Source organism: Vanessa cardui, chromosome 13, assembly GCF_905220365.1.
Source record: "Vanessa cardui chromosome 13, ilVanCard2.1, whole genome shotgun sequence".
In the NCBI taxonomy this organism is placed as follows: Eukaryota; Metazoa; Arthropoda; class Insecta; order Lepidoptera; family Nymphalidae; genus Vanessa; species Vanessa cardui.
The window spans coordinates 7,178,859-7,203,723 of NC_061135.1; the positions used below are offsets into that span (position 1 = coordinate 7,178,859).

The following is a 24,865-nucleotide window of genomic DNA, read 5'->3' on the forward strand; positions in this document are numbered from 1 at the left end:
AATATAACTGAAGACCCTTAATAGTTTCTAATTTTATGCATTCATATAATAATTAACTTGAAATTAGTTGATTACAGTCAGCGTCAAATAAATAGAGACGCTCAGGGTATTCAAATAAATAGACGCAACCAAAAAGTCAATAATATCGGTACAAATAAAGTTTCCTTATTGTTGTCAACAATATATTCGCTCAAAAGGCCTAGACGTTTAAAATGTCATATAGATCGTCTCAGTCAAACCGCCATAAATATGGTTACAGTCATCTCGCCAGTGGTATCCAAGCATTCTAAGTGTTCAAAAATACGGAACACATTAGAAAAATAACCTAGCATATTATAGACGGCTTCCCAAAGATGAAAACCTCTTTAGGCAATCTAGTATTGTTTACAAGTCATTCTATTATCTGTCATTGCATGTCAATTATCTATCAGTTATATCAATATCAAGTGCAATATTAAAGTTAGTAGCAGTATTAATAGCGTTTCATGCTTTAATATGTCTACATATCGTATTAGTGACCACAAAACAACGAATTATATCTTTAAAGAAGGAAGGTGTCTCCGTAAGAGATATTTCAATTTTTAAATATATAGGGAATAGAGAAAAAGGAAACTTTATTTGTGCCGATATTATTGACTTTTTGGTTGCGTCTATTTATTTGAAGCTGACTGTACTGTGAATAGTTTTTTACTGTATAGTTTATAACGTTTCTTTTTTTCCCATATCTTTTTTTTTTTTTTTTTTAATATATGGCTTTTATTTGTGCCAAGAGATTTTTTTTTTCCCATATCAATACAAACTCTTAGGATGTTACTGCTTGGAATACAAGAACCAAAGTTTACAGCTATTCTTTTGCGCTGGAAGATTTCTTAGGATGTAATACAAAGACCAATTTTCCGTCACATTTTATTTAATATAACAATTGTATTCCAAATTCAACGATCTCATGATCCGACGCTTCAGAAAATAATTTTAAGGGAATAAGAACTTATTCTGTATTTATTATAATTGTATTAAACTAAATAAAGACTAACACTGTAGATCAGTACTTACACATAATTGCACCAAGTCGTAACGAAAATGCTTAAAAACACCTTAATCTAGGCAAAAACGAATGACATTCCAAAGTTTATATAAAATCTTTAAAATATAATTCATCAATATATTAATTTTGATTTAAAAAATAAATACATACTCAACGAATTATTATGTTTCGATATACTTAGTCACGAAGTAATACTTAACCTAGAGACGATCACGATCACACACGACATAATCGTTAAATATTTACGCGAAAATCATTACAATCTCAACAATTGCGTTAAAATGGGTCATATTATATTTCAGCTTAAACTAAATCAAGGAATAATTTCATTGATATATAGAAATAAAAAAAATATTTATCTGTATAAAATAATAATAAAATATCCGAATATGAATAACGCGCCATGTGAGAATAGCGAAATAATAGGAAATAGTGAATTAGAATTAATTTAACGAGCCATTGACTACGAAGCTCTTCACGCCTGTTATGTTGTTTCTCGTATCGAAATCCGAAACCTCCTCAATGACGAGGTCTTCGTTCTTGACGGGCACCGGCGGGAAAGCCTCCAACAACTCGCCGAGCTTGCGACCCGTCGACAGGAGAGTGTTAGTTAGAAAATCGTTATGTAACTTGATGTCGTTGTCTTCGATTTTAGACGTTGTTTTATACGAATTCTCATAATTCTCCTCCTTGACTATGGGCGGCAAGTAATCCGAGCCATCGTCGTAGTCGAACTCTATCTTTTTCATCCGTTTCTTGAGGTTGGGAGGCCAGTCCTCGTCTATGGGCAGGTCTACGTAGCCGCCGGACAACGCCTTGCCGGAGTCCAGGCTCTTTACCACCTGGTAGTCGTGGTCGGAGTGTGCGCGGTTGAATGTTATCAGTTCATCCATATTGAATTCGCCGTCGTCTATTACGGTTTCATCCAGAACCATTTCTGTAATGAGAAAAACATAATATTAACTAACATTCAGCTCATTCAACTTGTTATAACAGTTATTTTTTTCAAATATTTTTCTTAATTATTCTCCATATCCTAAGTCAAAAGATTTTTTTTATAAATCATTTTGGTTTATAAAAAAGAGTGTTGTTTTCAGGTTTGTACATTTACATGAATACATAATGTCATGGCCGTAGGCAGGCGGGGGTTTTGGGGGTTCAAACCCCCCCCCGAAATTTTTTCGCTAACCGGTATCGTATTATCAAAAAAATATTTTACGATTAATTAAACAAACAAAACGTAAGTATTTATTGACTTCTTCAGAAAATTAAGCCGTTTTGTCTAGATACGACAACAAATCTAAACAAAATGAAACTAGCTTTCCAAACATTCATAAAAAGAAGGAAATTATTTTAAATCAATCGAAATAAAATGATCAGAAATGACGCTGGTGGAAACTCGTAGTCGAACATAAACGAATTCGTACTTTCCTCAAAATTAACTAAAAATAACAACCAATGAAAAAAAAACTTACTTACTTAATACAAATTTAAAATAAAATTTAGGAACAGAAAATATATGATTGCTATTTTGCTATTAAAATATTTGATGACGGGGAAGTACTTTCCCTTAGTAGTACCTTAGGCTCACTTAGTAGTTTAAGAGGCAAGTTTGCGCGTTAGCTGCTAAAAAATTACCATTTCTCATATCTCCACGATTTCAGAACATTTCAGTAGCCGCCACAGCTAGTATTGGAATACTTGACGTGGATATTTTGAGCCTCGTTCAGTACCGCGGTCAATTGGAACGCAAAGCCAAATTGGCAGCAAAAAAGCTCGGTGTGCTCAGCAAGCCATGACAGTATTTTAACGCCGGCCCATCACCTAAAACTATACAAGGCGCAAATTGAACCCCACATGGAATATTGCTCACAACTCTGGGCGGTGCTCCCCAATACCAGCTTCTTCCATTTGTCCGTATCCAACGCAGAGCGGCTCGAATTATCAACGATCAAGCCCTTTTCGCAGTGGACGTCTCACGGCTGAAATGATGATGATGAAGCCCTTTTCGACCTGCTTGATCCTTTAGCTTTGTATAGAGATGTTAGATCACTCTGCATCTTCTACTTTCGAATATTTCACGGAAAATATTCGGACGCATTGTTTGGATTAATCCCGGCTGCGGAATTTTACCTTCGGACAACTCGTCAAAATTCTAAGTTTCACCCGCACCACCTTAATGTTCAAAAAACCACAACATCACAATTTTTAAGACATTTTCTACGTTGCACAACCACTCTGTTGCACCAGCATTCGCCGACGTTTTTTCCGAACCGATGATGTTCGAACCATAAAAAAAAGAGCGTATTCCTCCCTTAAAGGCCGGTAACGCACCTGCAAGCCCCACAGATGTCCATGGGCGGTGGTAATCACTTTCCATCAGATGAGCCTCATGCTCGTTTGTCCCCTATAACATAAAATAAGCCATCGGTTGTCTTTTAAATAAATATGTATAAATTATGTCTAATTTTAATATACCTACTTAAGCTTATTTAAAAAAAAAACCTTTTGCTTTTTTTCCTGGAACACGAACCCCCCCCGAAATGAAATCCTGGCTACGGCCCTGCATAATGTATATGTAATGTATATGTGATTATGTATATTATTAATTTTTTTACGTATTATTTATTTACGTATTACGTATATAAAAGTGAGTCTCTTCACTCCGGCATAATTTTTAAATAAATTTTGACAGATTAGGATGTATGGAGTATCGTCGTAATCATTACATTATCTGTAGTACTAAATTGGCCGTCGTATTTTTTAAATTCTATTGTGTAACATTTATTGTCTCATTTGTATTGCATTAGTTGATATTTACAATACGGATTCTCACTTTTAATTATTTGTTTTTATAAAACTTGTTATTTAAGAGTGGAAGGTAAATTGTTGATTCAGACGTTACGGTCGGCTTGTCTGTTAAACTTTCATTTACGTAATTGTAACTGCGCCATTTCCAGTATCGCATTACATAAAGTCATTGTTACTGATCGAAATATCCGCCTTTTGAAAAAAACCCTTATATTTTTGACTATACAGGATTTCCTCAAAATCGAAACAAATTTAATTAAAAAAACCAACTCAATATTACACACTTATGAAAAAATCATATTCTCTATATCATTAAAAGGCCATAATTATACTCTAATATATTCATTCATACATAATGTAACTGCCGGTTCAGAATGAAAATTCTAACGAGAAGAACAGACTAAAATATCATTATTTAAACAAATTTTAGAATATTACATCATTTATAATTGTTTCATTTATCAAGCGTAAATCAATGAACTTTACTTGCACGTTTTAAACATTAATATTTTTTATTGCATAGCAATGATTTCACGTGAGTAATTAAATATTTTATTCGAATTAAAATATTATCAATTAATGACTACTGACTTTTACATGAAATGCAAATTGTTTTAAAATTCAGTGAACAACGAAAGGCACTGTTACGTATCGCAAGCGTCGGTAGCAGAACAATAAAAAGTTAACAATGGCACTACACCCAGACGAAACGACCGGCCAATGGTCACAGTAAACAAATTTGGAAATTCGTATAAAGTTTTTTTATAGTCATAAGCATAATATAATAGTAAGCCGCGTAGGTCGAGTATCTAATAAAAGATAATCTTGAAGTTCTGGGATCGTATTCCGGGTTGGGCCAATAAAGGCTTATTGGATTATTCTTTAACGGAATCAGTTTCAGAGGAATATAAACCGCATGTCCATACAAAGTATTGAACTCAAAGCTGATTCTTAACGTATCTATCATTGAAAACTATTACAAACGCTTTTACGATCTCGAATTTCGTATCCACAAATAGATAGTCTCTCAATTGGTGGGGTTATTATAATAATGTGGTTAGCAATACAACAATGTCGTCCTAACCGATATCATCCACAGCGGCAGTAATCCGATAGACCGACAAAACTGACACAAACGTTAAACAATTCCTGTAGAGGACCAACGCCGTTACGTCCTTTTCGAATCACGGAAGCGTATACACTGTCAAACTCCAGGCTATTACTGAGAATTTTTCAATAGAAAATTCATTTAACTTTTATTGGCCGACTTGGGGGGTTTGATCCTAGGACCTCGGAATCTTTTTTTTTTTATGGTATAGGTTGGCGGACGAGCATATGGGTCGCCTGATGGTAAGTGGTCACCATCGCCCATAGACATTAACGCTGTAAGAATTATTAACTATTCCTTACATCGTCACAGTGCCACCAACCTTGGGAACTAAGATGTTACGGTCCTTGTGCCTGTAGTTACACTGGCTTACTCACCCTTCAGACCGGAACACAACAATACTGATTACTTTTGTTTGGCGGTAGAATAAATGATGAGTGGGTGGTACCTACCCAGACTTGCACAAAGGCCTACCAGCAAGTAAGGAGGAGCCTTATATCTAGCCCGTAGGTTAGTGAGGTGGTAATGTAAGTACTCACTGTTGGCGGCTGAGAGTAGGGCGCGCGTGACGGCGGGCGCGGCGGCGTCGGGCGCCGACGGCGCGCGGCGCACCTCCTCGCGCACGGACGGCAGCGCCACCAGCGCCACGGACAGCAGCAGCACCAGCAGGCACGTGGCCGGCTGCGCCTTACCACCCGGGCCTGACGTCACGCCCGTCAGAACGTTCTGGAACACACACCTGCGTTACTATGCTAACTCTAAGGGGACCGAGCCTCCAGTCATATCAAATCAAATCAAAATAAACTTTACTCAAGTAGGCTTTTACATTTTACATGCTTATACATCCTTATATTCATAATATGACTACCAGAAATATAACCAATAAAAACTTAACCTTACCAAGAACCAAAAATCTATACGGGAAAAAATCTCTTAACTATGTACTACCCATGTTTATAAATGAGTTACCAAAAAATATTAGAGAAAAAATTAAAGAAAAAAATATCAAAAATGTCCTAAAAAAATATTTTTATCAAAAATTATAATATACTATGTATGTATATATATGTATATGTGTGTATGTGTATATGGTATGTATATAAATAAAAAAATATATATATAATTAAATGAGACATTTGGGAACAGCCTGTATTGTTTAGTTTTAATAAATAGTATATGCGAATACTTTTCTTAGCCAATACAAACCAGAAAATGGTTTAATGGCTTGTAAAATATATTAATGTGTATGTTTTATTATAAAAATAAATAAATAAATAAATAAAATGTACTGTTGAATCGTCATTTTACAATCAAGTGAAGCTACCACCGGTTCGGAAAGTAGATTCTACTGAGTAGAACCGGCAAGAAACTCATTAATTACTCTTATTCAACATAAAAAAATACAGTAATGTTAGTGTATATATGTATGTGTGAATATAACTGCGCCGAGCGTGTCTGAAGTAGGACCCTATTACTGTTTATACCGCAAACCTCTTACTGTTTATGCTCACTCATATATCATGTAACGATACTACATATAATTCTATAGTTATTTAATTAACACCCGTGTCTACTTTCCTAGCTTACTTTACATTATCTACGATCATAGCCTATATTCAAATTATGTAAATCTTCGATTTGGAATTGATTAAACACTGAACGTACATAATTGTTTTACTTTAAGAAAAGACTTACAAAATATACATTATATGGCAAATAAATGTATACTAACGAAGTGTGAATTGTGGAATTTCTGCTTTATCGAAGGTTATCTACAAGTTCCATACATATTTCTATATAATCGTCATTTCTCTTACGGTTGCAATGAAAAAAACCTCATATTTTTATACATTTTTGGGATATATACCAATTTCTTCATGATTTTACGTACCTCACAAGAAGGCATCATAATAAATATGGAAATAATAAAGTAAATATTTATAAAGTACATTATAATGTTCCAAGTATTTCAATTTATTTATTATCTGTATCGAATAGATTTGTCGCGCTTCACACGTCTGTGAAGAACATCAGCGGGTAACTTAGAATCGATACTTTATGCTTCAACGATCGTAAACAATCATTGCGAAACATTTGAAACTTATACACTAAAAAATATACTCGAAAATAAAAACTTTCTGAAATGAAAGTTGAATACATTGACGATAAAATTATATTACACAAAATCGTTTGCACAAATTTATTTAGAAAATATGAATGTATAAAAAAATACAATTGAGTCTTCATAAAATAGCGACTGAGTAACTGTCTATCGGTTCGGTGCTTATTACACCAAGCTGCTCCAATGCGTGTTGGTTTATACATATGTGGCAGAATATGTTTATAATATCAGATAGATATAATACTTCAATTTAAAAAAAAAAAGGTATTTGAAATTTTTATTAAATTATATTTTAAAGAATATGTTTATCGATATAGAGGTCCACCAAAACTAAGCAATAAGTATTAAGTTTCTTTCCGGTTCTACTCGGTAGAATCTACTTTCCGAACCGGTGGTAGCTTCACTTAATTGTAAAATGACGATTCAAAAGTGCTTGTGCCCACTTGAATAAAGTTTATTTTGATTTGATTTAATATATTTATATACATATATTTATTTGAATTGTACAGTGTATTGCAGAGGAAGCGTTTATTTTTTTTGAAATAAATATAGATATTGTAAATGAGGAAACATATTAAGGACTACGGAACCGTTTGAAGCGATGTCGACCGCGACTCCGATGTAATCGTCATTGTTCTTTGTAGTTTTCGTATGTACAGTGAGAACAACTCAATCGATATCAATAAAACTGGTTATTGTAAAAGATCACAATATACTTTATTCACATAGGCTCTTACGTGCACTTTTGAAACGATTAAATACAAGTAGAACCGGTTCAGAATGTAGATCCTATCGAAAGGAAAGGCAAGAAATCGAGACATACTTTTTTAAGTATTATTATTAATACTAGATTCGATAGACTGTAATTCAAAGGTACTATACATTGTAGTAAAGCTTGCGCAAAATTTATGATTTACCTAAATGGGCATAGTTTTACACCGCTATATGTTACGTTAATCTACACAAATAATAAAATTGGAGTGTCTGTTTGTAATTTTAAAATAATACTTTTTTACTCAATGGCATATCCATTATGTACACAGTGCATACACCTAAATACCATTTTTTACAATTTTTGTCGGTCTGTCTGTCTGTCTGTTTGTTCCGGTTAATCTCTGGAACGGCTGGACCGATTTTGACAGGGATTTCACTGGCAAATAAATGATGTAATAAGGAGTAACTTCGGCTACAATATTTTTTTTGTTAAATTCAAACGCGTACAATGTCGCGGGCACAGCTAGTATTTATATATATTTTGAAATAAATAATACAAATACTTTAACTTAACGTGTACAACTTAAAACTATAGACTTCTTCTATATTTCGATGGAAACCTTTACATTTCATAAACAATACTGAAAATAATTTAACTTAAGTATTGAGTTATATAAAATGAATCCAATTTTGTTTATTTTAAAACAACAAAGGCTGTTTACCTATCTTATCATTGTAAAAGGGTAAAAAATAAATTTCAATTTACCTGTAATTTCTTCAACTGTTGCGTTAGGGACTGGTTCTGGGTCTGAAGTATTTTTATCCTCCTGATAAGTGTCTGGTTTTCTGCGGTGCACTGTTTGACCCTGCCGTAAACATTATTGGTTATTTATCATTTCACTACTTAAAAAAAATATAATTAGAATAACATTGATTTTGTATTATTATTATGGTTCTATTGTATTTTATAAATTAATTTAAGCCATGAAATATATTCTAGTGTTAACAATTGAAAGTCTATAATATGTACTGTTGTTAATACTATAGTATACGTACGAAGGTATAAATAGAACGATTTCATAATAAAATATATAGTATACGTACGAATGTATAGATAGCATTTTATAATTTTAGTAATATTTAAAAGCATATGTAATTAGCTACTGCTGAGCTGAAGTCTCAAAAGCAGAAGGTACTTTAAGAATACTATAAACATATTAATAACGAGTAGTATCTTCGCTCTGGTTTCAAAGTGTTGGTTGTCATGTGTAAGGAAAAAAGTAGCCTATGTCCTTTGAGTTCAAGTTTGATTCATACCAAATTTCATCAAATTCGTTTCAGCAGTTTGGTCGTGAAAGAGCGACTGACAGACAGAGTCTTACTACGTACTTTCACATTTAAAGTATTAATTTAGATTTAAAAAATGTAACAAATAAATTACACTTATATATTTATATAAGAGTTAGACAAATGCTTGTGTCAATTAATGTTAAACCGTTTGTAATTATTTTAAAATACATTAAAATGAATCATCCAATGCCAGCGTGTCTGCTGTCGACGTGTTCGCTGATTGCCGGTCTGTGACTCAGACGAAGCATACCTGATGCAAGATACTTTCTAATTTAACAATAAAATATCATGTCATAAACGTATTAGGTATTTTGTATCGATCTTTACGTATAACACGTAGATATATTTCGAAATATAAGGATAATTATTTCGCGAAATGAATCATTATTTTTTATATAGCCGATAAATAAACTATATCAATATTTATTTATTTAAAAAGCGAACTCCCTATAATAAATAAAGTTATAAATGACAATTTATACGACGTACTCTTAATTACTGGAGTAAACAACATATGATTTGGGATGTACATGAGAGTCGAGATGGCCCAGTGGTTAGAACGCGTGCATCTTAACCGATGATTGCGGGTTCAAACCCAGGCAAGCACCGCTGATTCATGTGCTTAATTTGTCTTTATAATTCATCTTGTGCTCAGCGGTGAAGGAAAACATCGTGAGGAAACCTGCATGTGACAAATTTCATAGAAATTCTGCCACATGTGTATTCCACCAACCCGCATTGGAACAGCGTGGTGGAATATGTTCCAAACCTTCTCCTCAAAGGGAGAGGAGGCCTTTAGCCCAGCAGTGGGAATTTACAGACTGCTGTTGTATGTGAGGCGCAGGGAGCGAATATACGTTATTAAGAGTGTTGAGCTTGAGTGAAGAGGGAGAAAGAGGAAGACATGAGAAAACTTTGAGGGATATGAGTGAGATGGAAATAATAATCAGATGATGAAAAATGGAGAAGAATGGAAGGAATGATTCAAATCGTTTTTTTAAGTGAAGTGGGGACGAGTACATAGTGTTTAATTAACACGAATGCGCTAATGTATGAATACTTAAAAGGGGTCATTATACCTTCGTTTCATACAGTCGTAGTAAGTAAATAAGCAATGACGACGACGATAGGATAACATATCTATCATATATACTCATCAACATCTGTGTATTTGCTATTACGTAAAAAAAATGCATCTAAGTTTTTAACCTTATCCCTGATATATTTTATTTCTACACTATTTATACAATAATATAAATTATATAATGTATATAATATCCATATTATATACATTATATAAATCGATAGCGCACTGTGTTACTTACTTAATGTACACACTTATCTCACAGAAACAGATAAGAAAATAGTGTCTTTGGTACAATTCAATCGGCGCTATCTTATTACTGGGCGATATTATCTTAAGCTAATATGGCCCAGTGGTTAGAACGCGTGCATCTTAACCGATGATTGCGGGTTCAAACCCAGGAAAGCACCACTTTATATATGTGCTTAATTTGTGTTTATATCATCTCGTGCTCGGCGGTGAAGGAAAACATCGTGAGGAAACCTGCATGTGTCTAATTTCATCGAATTTACCACATGTGCATTCCACCAGCTCGCATTAGAACAGAATGGTGGAATATATTCCAAACCCTCTGATTAATGGAAGAGGAGGCCTTATATCAGCGGTGGGAAATGTACAGGCTGTTACTTTACTTTTATTATCTTAATAAAAAAAAAAAAAAACAATTATAATATATTCACCTATCCTCCAATCCGTCGACGTATTCCTTCTTCCGTTTACGAGAGTCCTGGGCGGAGATTTTGTTTCGGATCTTGCGTCTGATCCTCTTCAGTTCTCTCTCCTCGTGTTTGGTGAGAGGGTAGCTTGTGGGTAGGGTGATTCCCTCCTTTGCTAGCAGCCGTCTCTCCTCAGCTGTGAGAACGAGACGGGGATATCCGTTTCTCCCGTCGTTCAATTGGGTTTCCTTGTGATCGTCTTCGTCATCGCTGTGGTCGGTGCCTGAGTCATCTGAAATTAATTCTAGATTATTATTATGCAACGAAAACATGTCGTCGCTTTATATAAACGGTTGTTTAGTTAAACACTAATTTCTCTATCTGTCGCCATGGATTCGACTTGAAAGACAAAGACGGAGCTATAGATATATTATAATTTTCGTTTTTTTTAATATGAGACAACATCACATACATTACTCTGATCGATCTGTAAGTAGCTATAGCACTTGTGTTATAGAAAATCAGAAGTGACGACGGTACCACAAACACCCAGACCCAAGACAACATAGAAAAGTAATGGTAATCTGCATTGACTCGGCTAGGAATCGAACTCGGAACCTCGTAGTGGCGTACTCATGAAAACCGGTGTACACACCACTCGACCACGGAGGTCGTCAAATTAAAGGTCATTTTTTTATAACTCAATTTTATGTTTTTTTTTTTAATTGTAAACTTTGCAGAAAAGTCAATCTATAAATACTTAATGATATTGTTTTTTTCACAATGTATTATCTGTTTATATTTAAGTGAATCAAAACAGATATAAAAAACAATCATATCGCACGTAATTTCAGAGCAGATGACAGTTATACTGCAGAAAGGTCAAGGATTAACGTAGCCGTGACCCGTAGGCAGTCGAAAACGAGCAAAATATCAAAGAACCAACTTGTGAAGGGCAAGTGCAAGTGACACTTCACTTTTCTATCGTATAATATTCTCAACATAACAATTAACACAGTGATGTCTACGATTTCGTTTTATTAATTTTTCCCATAGGCTATTCAATCTTTTCTATATTTATTGAATTCATTTGGTATCATATATTTCAATAGCCTCAAAAGTTACAAGTAATTTTAATTGAAAGATTATATTAAGTTGTATTTCATTTCCTGAATTATTTGAAAAATATGGAAGAAACAAAATCTTATCTTATCATAATATTAAAACGAGATTAAATGTCTACGAAATAAAACAAGTACTAATATTATTTATACTAACCACAAACAATTCCGAATAAGACTCATTTAGCGGATATAGATTAACGATAATGATAAAATTAAAGGCTACACGAACTTGATTCGAAAAGACAAATAATTTTCAACGTTATAATAAAGGTGGTGCTTAGAAAAATAACGCTATCCTCTTTTTTCTAGTGTTAAATGAATTATGTTAGAAAGAGAAAATCATTGTTGTCAAACAGCTAATAAACATTGTTTACAAGAATAACTAAATAGTTATACGTTATCTTTACATAACATGCGTAATTTTAATTTTGCGTCGTAAATTTTTATACGAATAAATATTGTTCGGTAAAATTAAAAATATAATTTAATCTTATTAACCTTCGTTAAATGTCATCTTTAATTTATTAAAGTAAAATTTATTTATAGTTATTATTTATCTACAAAAACAATTTAGAGATTACGTAAATGTTCACACAATGCAAGCATTGTATGTTAACTAACTATATATATAATAACTTTTTTATATTTGAATTAACCTGCCTTTGAGTATAGGTATAGATTTATTAGAAAGAAAAGACTTCGCAAATAATTCAAACTGCGACGCATAAATTCCTTCTCTAAATTTCGGCCTCTAAATCTTACCGAGTTCAAAGATACCATAAAAATGTTCACTCGAGTCAATGACCAACAATATTTCCATACAGATTATATACATTAGCCGTACGCCTAAATAGGGACAATTGACATCAATCAATATTACGTTGCGATTGTTGCAGTACAATTATTACGGCGCTGTTGATAAAATACTCATAAATAAACAAATATTTCTAGTCTAAACTAGTCAATGAACTCTTCATAATATCACTTAAATTTGTAAATTAATTTGAGTCCTAACGCAATGGAAATAAGATTCTTTTTTCAATGACTCAAAAACGTACATACCACAATGATTGCCGTTCTGATCGTAATCGCAGTCACTGCGAGACTCGACTTTGAAATCTTGCAGTTTGCTCTGCGAGAGAAGATTCGCCGCCGCTATTTTGATATTCGTCGCGTTCTTGAGATCCGATGCGTTGATGATCTTGATCGACTTAAGATCTTTCATATCCTTTATCGTGACCGGCAGCAGTATTGATCTCGGGTTGCCAGCCATTGGCGCGACGCGAATCATTCTCCGCTGCGGTGCGACACTCTCGACGGGCTTCGAATATACTTTAGTTTGGGGGTTGATGACTTGTATATTCGTTACTTTGACGGGTTTTTGTGGTTGCGCCTTAACGACTAGCTGGGGTTTTTGGACCGATGTGGGTAACCTAATAGTTGGTTTTTGGACCTTCGGTTGGACGACTTGTGGTGTGTGGGAGAGACGGCGTTTTCTACCAACCTTACCTGCGAAAAAATCTTCTTTTAAAGGATGTACACAACAACAGCCTGTAAATTCCCACTGCTGGGCTAAAGGCCTCCTCCTTTAAGGAGAAGGTTTTGAACATATTCCACCACGCTGTTCCAATGTGGGTTGATGGAATACACATGTGGCAGAATATCTATGAAATTTGTCACATGCAGGTTTCTTCAGGATGTTTTCCTTCACCGCTGAGCACAAGATGAACCATAAAGACAAATTAAGCACATGAATCAGCGGTGCTTGCCTGGGTTTGAACCCGCAATCATCGGTTAAGATGCACGCGTTCTAACCACTGGGCCATCTCGACTCTTGGACTCTTAGAAGGATGTACATATTTCACAATTATTGGCATTCTTTATACATTATGCAATTAAAGTTTGAAATGTATCATATTGTTCTAATTTAATTCATATACAAGGTTGTGTATTCAGCTGTTTACTATTGTTTTAATGATTCATTTTCAATAACGTATTTAAGTACAATATACTTTATTGAGAACTAATATTTCGTAATATATTGTGTGTCTGTTACTTAATTATAGTAAAAGTGACTTAATATAAAAATGTAATTTGGAATCTTATGGAACATGTTCCAATCTTCCTCCTCAAAGGGAGAAGAGGCATTAGCCCAGCAGTGGGAAAAATTACAGGCTGTTGTTGTTGTAGACTTGTAATCTATAAGAATATTAAGAATAATTCTAAGACAAGTGAATCCAACGCATTTAAAAATAAGCATCCGATAAGAATTGTTTTTTGGAAATTTAGATCAAAGAGAAATGGAAGGGCAAACTTTACCCCTCCGACGTCGGATCGGACAATTAATCGTCTATACTAATAAAGTTTAATTTTAGTTTTGTCATACAATATTAAATTATTACGCAATACTGAAACAACAAGTACTGTTAAACAATACATAGATTACCTTCAATTCCCAAGGGCATTCATGTGTTACTAACATCTGTATTTGTAAGGGCGTAAAGGCACTATTATTCACGTGTACCTATATAATACTTACAACATACAACATAATATACCTACATAATTTATTTAAAATTTTATGATAATCGTACCAACGTAATTAATACACATTCCGTCCAGTTGTCATTCTTATTGTTATTATATATAATAATACAACAACAGCCTGTAAATTCTCACTGCTGGGCTCAAAGCCTCCTCCTTTAAGGAGAAGGTTTGGAACATATTCCACCACGCTGTTCCAATGCGGGTTGGTGGAATACACATGTGGCAGAATTTCTATGAAATTTGTCACATGCAGGTTTCCTCACGATGTTTTCCTTCACCGCCGAGCACGAGATGAATTATAAAGACAAATTAAGCACATGAATCAGCGGTGCTTGCCTGGGTTTGAACCCGCAATCATCGGTTAAGATGCACGCGTTCTAACCAATGGACCATCTCGACTCTATAATAATAATATGATCCTAATATAAAATAAATATGCCTTGGTCTAAATGAGAGATTTTGAGGAGCTTAGCTTTACATATAAACTAATTTAATCAACTTAAACAAGCAATTATATAATATTAAAATGAACCTTACCAGGGCTTTGGAATGTATTGTTATTCAAGAAACCGGGGACAACATTCTGTTCGAAGTCTAGCATGTCAAACGTTTCCTGGACTTCCGTGGAACTGTTCGATGTATCGTTCGTGTCCTGTATGATAACATCCTGGGCGTTGCAAGGGCTCATCGGTTCCAGAACGGGCGCTGATAAATCCTCATCGCACGAGTTCTGGATGAGGAAAGGTGACAACTGTTGCTCGAAGTCACTACAACAATAATAAAAAATATTATAACTGTTTTAAACTTACTACGTACATATACGTACAAATGCATTTGCAATTACAAACAAATGCATATTTTTTTAAATTATCGATTTAAAGGCAATGATATTCTAATAAACAGATATGTTATACCCATACTAAACAACAGAAAAAGGTGTGCCGCGCCGGGGACCGTTTATTTAACATTTCGTTAAAAGTAAAAAGGATAGCTTGATAAAAACAATAAGTAAAAGGAATAACTAGATGTTTTAATTACGCAAAACGTATTACTACATAATTATGATGTATTATAACGTATTACTGGCGTAATTATGATGAAAACGACTAAAGCCAAACGTCCCCATTAGGACGTTTTTGCGCGTTAATGACATATCTGTTTACTAGAACATCATTGTTTAAAGGAAATAAATATACCTACACCCACTTTTATTAATGCATTAATTATTAATACAATAGTAAAAAACAATACCGAAACCTGAGACTAGAAAGTTTAACTTACTTTTTTAGACTTTTATTTTCGGCTAACATAAATGTATCGTTTGTTAAAAGTTACAATGATAACGAGAACTATCTACCACAAAGATAGAGTTTAATTATAGTAAGTATTCGCTTCTCTTTCGAAAGTAAGAGATTAGACAAAGAAACAATACTTTTCTAAAATCTATTGCATTACTCCTTTTGAACGTGAATGTTCAAAAAAGATAACCGGATGCATTTGCTCCCTGAACCCAGTAACACATTTTAACCCGAATGCGATAAAACGGCACAGCAACATACGTAGAACGAGACAGATATAACGAGATGGTTCTGTTAAACAACTTATCAGTGGATAGTTAGCGCGTCTCTCTCGTAATGAAAATAAAACATGCTATTTCATCAAGGCTAGTTAATCAAAGCCAAAGAATCTTAGGGATGAGAAATGTCAAACATGAAACATTATCGATTATTTATAGTCGATATTCGAGTTTTTTTATGTAAAATTAAAGGGTTAATAATAATTTATTAAACATCTTGACAGACAAACGTACGTAAGTAGTTCAATGACTAATATTACAAAACTATAACAGGATGATGTATTAGAAACTGCTATAGCAAAATTTGAACGAGATAAAAAAAATACTCAAAAATATTATTTAGCACTAAAAATGGTGTTTTAATGTCATCGATATACGTAAAGTCGACCCCAGCCTATCTCACCGACCATGGGAACAGGTACAGCCATATTTGTGAAATAATTTCCTTGCCGTTTATCCTTTGTTTAAATTACAGAAACGAGACAAAATGAATTCGAAAAAGGAATTGAGTAATTTAAAAAAAACAAAACAAGTATTGATATATGGCAACGCATAATCAATCGATTATAATTTAGAATAAGATAAGAAATAGGTACATTATATTGATAAATATTAAGGTTATGAGCTAAAACCACGCTTCGATATAAATTCCTTTTAAAAACGATAAAAGAAGTCACTCAACGTGTATAAAACACGTTTTTTAAATAAACTTATCAAATATTATAACCTTTACGCTATATTATATAACGACTATAAATATAAAGCGCTGTAGTGTCAAACCTGTTGCTATCCGATGTAGATATAAAAGTCGCTAGAAAGTCATATCTACTTTTACTTTTTGCTCTTGAACATAAAATTTTAAGTAATTAATACGTTTCAACAAAGAGATCTAATTAATTAACTGTTTTTATACCGTATTTTAAATTAATTTCACAATTATTATTTTTAAAACAATCTTTTATATTCGCATATAATGAAAAAAAAAATCTTGTAAAAATTGACATTTTCGTTTAGTTTTTAAAATAATGTGTCATTTTACTTAAGTCATTGTAAAGGTTTAAATCAGCTCGGGTCGGTTTGTGACCCGTAATGAAATATCTGTAATTCGGACGGTGGGCCCGCGGACGCAGCGTCATTATTAAGCAACTATAAACGAAACAAATAAAACGGTCACTGTAAAGGAAACTTATTCAATTGAAAGTGCACCGCATGTACGTTTCATAATTAAGATTATAGAATAAGATACATATTACATATCAGAGTAGTGTGACGTAAAGGAGCCAGTTTTGAAAATGTCACAGTCATTTATCCGAACGATACTTACCTACGATTAAGAGAACGCGATTTAAATTATAGTACAGCGAAACTAAATATGCATACCTATTACTTATAACACAGTTATATCGCCCCTTTAATTGTAGTATCTATAAATAGTTGACAAAATTGTAGAGATATCTATAAATACCATTATGTTAGCATAACGTCAATACGATTTTAATAATTAAAATGAACTACAAACCAAGAGTAGTATACATTAATGAATTAATTAATGCTTGATTTACTTAGAATAAACTTTACATACGAGTATATAGTCCGACCATGTTCTATAAGTGACATGACGTCATAATCGCGGCAACAAATAATTGTGATATGTGGTTTAAGGATATTGACTAACACAGAACAGGAATTATTTGAAACATTTTAAAGAGTAGGTATGTAATTTTTTTTATGCTATTAAAAAGTAACTGTAAGAAACTTACTCCGTATTGCACTTGTGAATGTCAAAAACCGACTTACGGCATTACGCTATTTTGAGTTAGTGTGGCATATGTCTTTTCACGACACGACACGACTTTTCACGATTTAAATCTGTTTTTTTTTTTTAAAGAATATGTCCTTTTGTTGGATTGGAATTAAAATATACATACATATGAATAGAATTCCAATGTGAATTAAGCCGGTGTTTTGAGTACGTGTGAAATACCAGATCTCTCGTTCTTTAAACAATAGAGTTAAAGTTAATACTTAAAACAGACAGGCCTGCATAAAACAACACTGAAAAATCCTCATGACAATTATTTAATTAACATACGGTCAAAATATCTCCAAATATGTCGAAGCTCGGACAAGTGAAAGGTTTACGGAAGCACTCGATTATTAATTGAACGGTATTAAAGATGATGAAAAAGCTTTATAGAAAAATAATCGTTATTTTCAATTGTATAAGGGCTAATATTAAATATGGCATTTACTTTATTGTTTACAGGTTTAAAATGAATCGTGTAAGCAGAGATAAGGCAAGGGCAACAAATTGTATCGACATGCAACATTGCAATCCTTACTAGGTACACTGGCGGTAAGGTCTCGTTTACACGTGGTGACCTCTATCTGATTAGATTAATTTAACTAAACAAATAATACTAAGTAATTTCATTTTCGCACGAACGTGTATTTATATCCCTTATCCAGAATATATGTACATTTCTAAATTATTGAATACACAGATATTTTCCCATTTGATGAATAATACAGTTGTCTGTCTTACAGATTTTTTTTTTCATTACATAAGCACCGAGTAACAATATGTGTAACAATATGTATAAATTTTGTTAATATTATTATTGTATTTAGTTTTGTTTAATTTTTTTATGATATTATATTTGTTTTAAAATATCAGGGATCCGATGGGAAATTACATGATAATAGGTTTGCCCGATTATTACAGCCAGCTTGTCTAACGGTATGTGATTTGAGATTTACGTGCTCAATTGATAGGTGTGTTTAGCAGAAATTAGTTTTTTTATAACACAAACTTCATTCAACGATATTTAATACAAGTCAAACACGCGGCATTGTCCGCGAGGATTTAATTTTATGAAGAAAATCCTTCAAGAATGTATACAACGCCAAATCGTCAACTACATACCAGGAATATAATTTAGGAAGCTAGAATACGTAAATCACAACCGAAAATTGTGGTTTCTAATTAGAGCAAGCTCCACTGGATTGTCAGTCAGTCAGATTGTTGTAATTTTTATTTTTAAGATCGGCAGTGAGAGCAAATTTTTTATGGAATTTATTTTGAGTTTCAATTAATGGTTAGCCTATTTTATCACAGAAGGTATTTCCAACGAGTCATTAAAGCAGGACTGTCCCAGTCAACATACAATTTTGGTCAACAAAAGAGTTTAAACTGTGTGTGTAATTTATTGCTAGATCAAAAATTATGTAAAGTCAGTTCGTATATGTATATGAAACATCAATTTTTCTATACAATTTAAAGGAAACAAAGTTTAAATTTTGTATGTCGTTTGTAACGAAACAAAACTGCAGTAATCCTTTAACGTACGAATGCTTCCTAATTTATATTCCTTGAACGTCGTGTTTAAACTTAACTGAAGGAAATCGTGTGCAAGCTGTAGTTTAAAATAAAAACCCAGCATAATTTGTGTATTGTTTTATTTTATAGATAGTAGGAATGCAGACGGATAAATGGTCGCTTGAAGGCAAGCGTTTACCTTATTTGATAATAACTGTAAATTCTATAGCTATATGATTTCAAGCATAGGTTGCTTTATTTCTATGGTTTTAATTTAACAGCAGCCATCGTAAATATGAATCATAGTAACACGTAGTATACCTAGTTGTAGGTTTTTTATGTTGGTGACGAAAAAAGTATGAATAATTGAGGCATATTATTATGCTGTACATTTATGATCACGTAGAGTTCTTGAATTATAACTATTCAATGAGATTCATACATAAATTAAATTCTATATGAATATTTACGTTTATGATTTATGCAAAAGATCATCCACCAACTTAGTTTCTCACTGGTCCCTTTCGGTAGAATCCACATAGTATCCTTTTAAAATCACGACACAAAAGTGCTTGTAAAAGCCCCTAAATATAATTGAAATATTTTTAAATTTTTTTTTGCTTGCATTCTCTAAAACTAATTTATTTAAAAGAATAATTTTAATTTAAATGAAGACACTACAGAACAATACCATTTTATGTAAATATTGGAATTGCGTACTATTTTTTTATCGAGTCAAGTGCGGTTTTGTGTGAATCGGAAGTAATATCAAACCCATAATCTATTTTTAAATGAAGACTTTATCAGTTTTTTTACGCCTTTGTTTAATATTTCCTGCATACATATTCAAGATACTTTCACCATAACCGTAAATTAAATTTGTAATAAAAAGATACCTCTATTTTATATACTATGTACGTATTTTTTTTTAATAATAACCCATATTAAACTAAGCTTTAAATTAACACTTTATGACTGTGGCACATGGGCGAAAAAAAAAATTAAAATTCTAACAGCGCTTTCATCGCGCGCATTCTTAATAGAAGGAACTGAGTCACGAAACCCGGCTTACGGTACTATACACAACTTGTTTTACGTCCTAATAACAAAGTCTGATGTAATTGTTATCTGTGCGATGAATTAAAACTGTAAAATATATGTCCGACAATTGATGCCAAAAAAAGTATACACGAATTATTACACTGTGATTACAATGTATGCTCAATTTAAAATAGATATTCTTAATTGAAAACAAGAATATTATATTTTTTAAGATTAATCTTATTTAAAAACCTAGTTACTAATACCCGTGCAATTAAATAAGTAATGCGCAATATTCGTTCTTTGTTTATGTAATTTACACTCCAGCTATGCACTCTAGTTATTAGAAGTAATTAAACTAATGATTTACACCGACACCTATTTTAAAATCTGTTGAACACAGCATTTAACTTGAAAGGATAATTGAGTAATTCCCCATAAATTGTCCTCTTTATTCCTTGTGTTTATGAAATATATGAAAAAAGCAAAAGTTATCTCATAAACGCTTATGCAATTCGAATTACAGGATGCTGCTTTATCATAATTTATCTGGTGTACTTAGTGTACATAAAGTACATAGTTGTTTATAAAATTTGTGACATTTAGTTGGGTCATTGTACATTACTTTGTTTTATAGTTTGTAAGTATATATAAGTAAGTGTTAATGATATTATTAACTAAACTATTTTTATAAATTAATATATATACTGAAAGTTACTTACAATTCTGCTGGGTCACTCGATAATCCACTGTCGGAACAAGAACTACTAAGACCTTCCGGTTGTGTTGCATTGTGTGGTGTTAGATTTAAATCAGGCAATGAATCGTCTAAGAAGTTCAATGACCCCTGCTCTAAAGAAAATATATTTTCCAGGAAGTCATCAGAAGCCTGCCACGAGTCCGACTGAAACAACACATTTTGTTAATACAAAGAAAATTTTTAATTATTTATTCTTATTTAAACATATTTTCATAAACAAGAAAAAATGGGAAATATAAAACCATCTTGCATCATACACACTCATATAAATTAAATATATTGCGTAATGAGAACAAACTTGTTCAGCATTTATATATTTAATCTTATACTTTTGCAAGCTTACATATTTATAATGCAGAATTACAACTAATTAATAATTGCAAGTTTTTACTAGTTTGCCAATGTATACAATGAACCTATTTATAATAATAATAAGATATAATAACAATTTTTTTTATAAGTAATGGTTAGTTTAATAAGATAATTTCACTGAAATGAAAATATACTCTATGCATCTTTTAAACGAGTACTAACTAGTTCTCTATAGTTTTATACAGAGTATGTTTATTAACTTAAGCCTTACCAGTTCTATCTTGAACTCTGTTCAATGTTAAACAACAATGATGAAATTTTACTTGTAACAGTAAAAATATTATGCATAAAATCCATGCTTAGATTATAAAAGGCAAGAAATAACAACTTTCTACACTATAAATATATAGATAATAATAGAGATGATAACAAAAAGCATCATTACTTAATGTAATTTCAGTTTAAGTAGTTAAAAGTACTATTTAATCCAAGGAAGTAATAATCGTCCATAATTTGTTTTGGTTTAAGAATAATTAACATAATTATGTAATTATGTACTTAGCATATTAATTAATTATTCTGTGATAAAAAGTAACTTTTTATTTACAAAAGACTGAGTAAAATTTCTCTTTGGCCTTAAAAATATAATAAAACGTAATTATAGTTTAAATTTAGAATGTTCTAAATATTTTACTGAATTTTGTGAGTTTACAATAAGGAAAAATTTCAGCAGATTTGCCTTTTACTTTTGTGATATATAAATTACTTTCATTTTTAACTTTTACTCAAGAGATGAAGAGAAAGGAGATGCATTTTAAGTGTGCAGTTTATAATTCAAGTAGATATAATATATGTAGGTATGTAGACCTTGATACATAATAAAATATTAAAATATGTAAATTGATAAACTACTTTCTTATTCATCTAAATATGTTTTACCAAAATATGTCATATATTATTTGTTCCCTACATGTAGTTCATAAAAGCCACTGATTTACTAATTTGATTTTTTTATTTCTTTTCTTACTGGAATCACATACAAATTACTGTTTTCATATTATCAACTTTACTGAGATTTTGAGTATTTTTTTCATAAAAAAATCAATGTAAAAATAACATTACCTCAAACAAGGATAACAGGTCTAGCTTTTTATCCATTTTTATTATTAAAATTACACATTAGAACATATATTTCACTGTTGTCAATTTTGCATCCACTATTATGTTACACATATAAATACAGTTCACATTCACTAGTCTCTATAATTACGCGATTGTTAAGTTTAAGTTATTAACTATGTGTGCACAGGTAAGCGTTCATCTGGCATATGGAAAAGACTTCGACCGCATGGTGCCTAGCTGGCAAGCTTGTTTACGTCGTTGAATACGCCGGCCTCACGATTTGCGCGCTGTTATTGAATGGGGGAACACATCAAATGTAGTGTAAATATGTATGTTAGGGTAAACCCGCGATGCGATGCCGCACTAATTAGATAAGGAAATGCCGGGATTTAAATGTTAAAGACACTAGAGACCAAGCCACGTCCGATCCAAAAACGAAATGAACGGCTAGTCAGATAACGGTAAAAGTGGGAGCGTAAACCCACGAAAGCTACGGAACGAGGTGCAGTGGTCACGATTTCATTGCTTCACCGCACGTCTACAGAGACGCTTATTCATACCCTTCACAATAGCGATCAATTTCTCCGCCTAATGGCCTTTGAGCTATCTTTAAAGTCGGTTTGATACGTTATCATCAATCAACGATTGTGAAATCCTTGTAAATTTAATGATACAAACCAGTAATCGGTCCGGTTGAAAGCTATCCATTTTTTCACTTTTAGAATTCACTCCGTCATACTCCTGATCATTTCTTGACAGATATTCTAAGATCTTATTCATATCTTCGTTAACAAGAGTCATGTTGATTTGTACAATTCCACATTAAAATCATTGTGTGATATATATATTTTCATTTATTAATTTGTTTAAATGTTTATTATTTTGTATCACAATATAAAATCACAATTAAACTTTGTTTTCATAGAAAACATTAGTGTACAAAATAAATAATTTTCAACTAAAACATGACATTTCTATACAGCTTCCAACGTGGAAATAATGACGTCATGAAAGTAGGACACTTTTCACTTGTTCATTGGTGGAAATAGCATGACATATATGATAAAACAGTACAAACGAATACTGCCATCTTTTGACTTATTGAGATACATTTGTAAATGTACCCAGCATATGACCTCTGCGCTGAGCCTACTAGCGACATCTAGTTTATAACTGAGTTCACGTAATTGCAATTTTATTATAGAAGGTGCCTATGTACCTACTTGATAATAGTAAATGTATGTATTATGTTTATAGTACGTTATGCATGCGAAGTATTATGTTTGTCAAATATTTTCTATGTACTATACAATGCTATCTAAACCATGAGTGGTAATAAATATAAACATGTAACATTATTTTTAGCTCTCATTTAAAAATGGTTATATACATTTTACATAAGAAATAATTACATTGAAATACTAGGAGTAATACTTCCAAAAACCTTTCCAAAAAACGTCTCAGTCCGACATATTGCTGCCACTGGTAACAGAATGGCTGGTTCATTTTTCTATCTTAAAATCGGAATTCCAATTTAACGGGAAAATGCTGTTATCATTCTTGCCGCCATTTAACGCGGTCATGTGTGTTAAAGTATGTATGGTAAGTATGTATATATTTTTAATTGTAAATCGTTACATGTTTTTGGTCTTATATTTTGGATTAAATCTATCATAATCATAATCATATCATAATTTTGATATTAAATTATGTAATACTGAAACCAGAATAAACAAAAGTCAAAATATAAAATATACCTACATCAAATTCGTATTTTAACAAATAAGGTTATTAATTGTTTTATTTTATTGGATATTTGTTGTCCATAGAGGAAAAAAATTATACAAACTGGAAATATATTTATAATTCTATCGAATTCGCTTTGATTGTTTTTTGCTATATATTTTGTACAGGAGTATGAATGATAGCTATATAATTATGTCTATCAAACGCATTTCTTCCCGAGTTACCAAATCAGTGCACGTGCGCAAGAAGAAATCGACCGTAAAATATTGTAAATTTACAACTAGGTCAATACATTCAGAGTTAATAATTTGAATTTTAACTATTTGAATTCCATTGATATAAAAATCGTTGGGAACTAACTGAAAATATGCGTGCCATTCTGAATTTAAATGTCTACTTATAACTGTACTTAGTATGTTGGATTGGAG

The 24,865-nt window shown here is 32.3% G+C and overlaps 1 protein-coding gene across 2 annotated transcripts; it reads right to left on the reverse strand.

Annotated features, from left to right (window-relative positions):
- Positions 1-892: 892 nt before the first annotated feature.
- Positions 893-23,691, reverse strand: LOC124534573. Of its 2 annotated transcripts, none has more exons than XM_047110488.1 (8): positions 23,370-23,691; positions 21,220-21,401; positions 15,099-15,328; positions 13,077-13,523; positions 10,915-11,182; positions 8,567-8,666; positions 5,504-5,690; positions 893-1,982 (listed from the first exon to the last, which is right to left on the reverse strand). In XM_047110488.1, exons 1-8 carry the CDS (start codon positions 23,490-23,492, stop codon positions 1,489-1,491), a joined length of 2,031 nt encoding a protein of 676 aa, XP_046966444.1. In that variant the 5' UTR covers positions 23,493-23,691; the 3' UTR covers positions 893-1,488. The 2 variants fall into 2 exon arrangements, with proteins under 2 accessions (XP_046966444.1, XP_046966445.1); XM_047110489.1 differs by lacking the exon at positions 23,370-23,691 and adding an exon at positions 22,692-23,235.
- Positions 23,692-24,865: the final 1,174 nt, after the last annotated feature.

Bases quoted from the DNA above. Each gene is read 5' to 3' on its own strand.
- LOC124534573 (XM_047110488.1), bottom strand. From the start codon at position 23,492: ATGACTCTTGTTAACGAAGATATGAATAAGATCTTAGAATATCTGTCA. The intron at 21,402-23,369 runs GTTTGTATCATT...GTGTTGTTTCAG, and splicing joins TTCAACCGGACCGATTACTG to TCGGACTCGTGGCAGGCTTC. The intron at 11,183-13,076 runs GTATGTACGTTT...AATTAATTTCAG, and splicing joins TCAGAACGGCAATCATTGTG to ATGACTCAGGCACCGACCAC.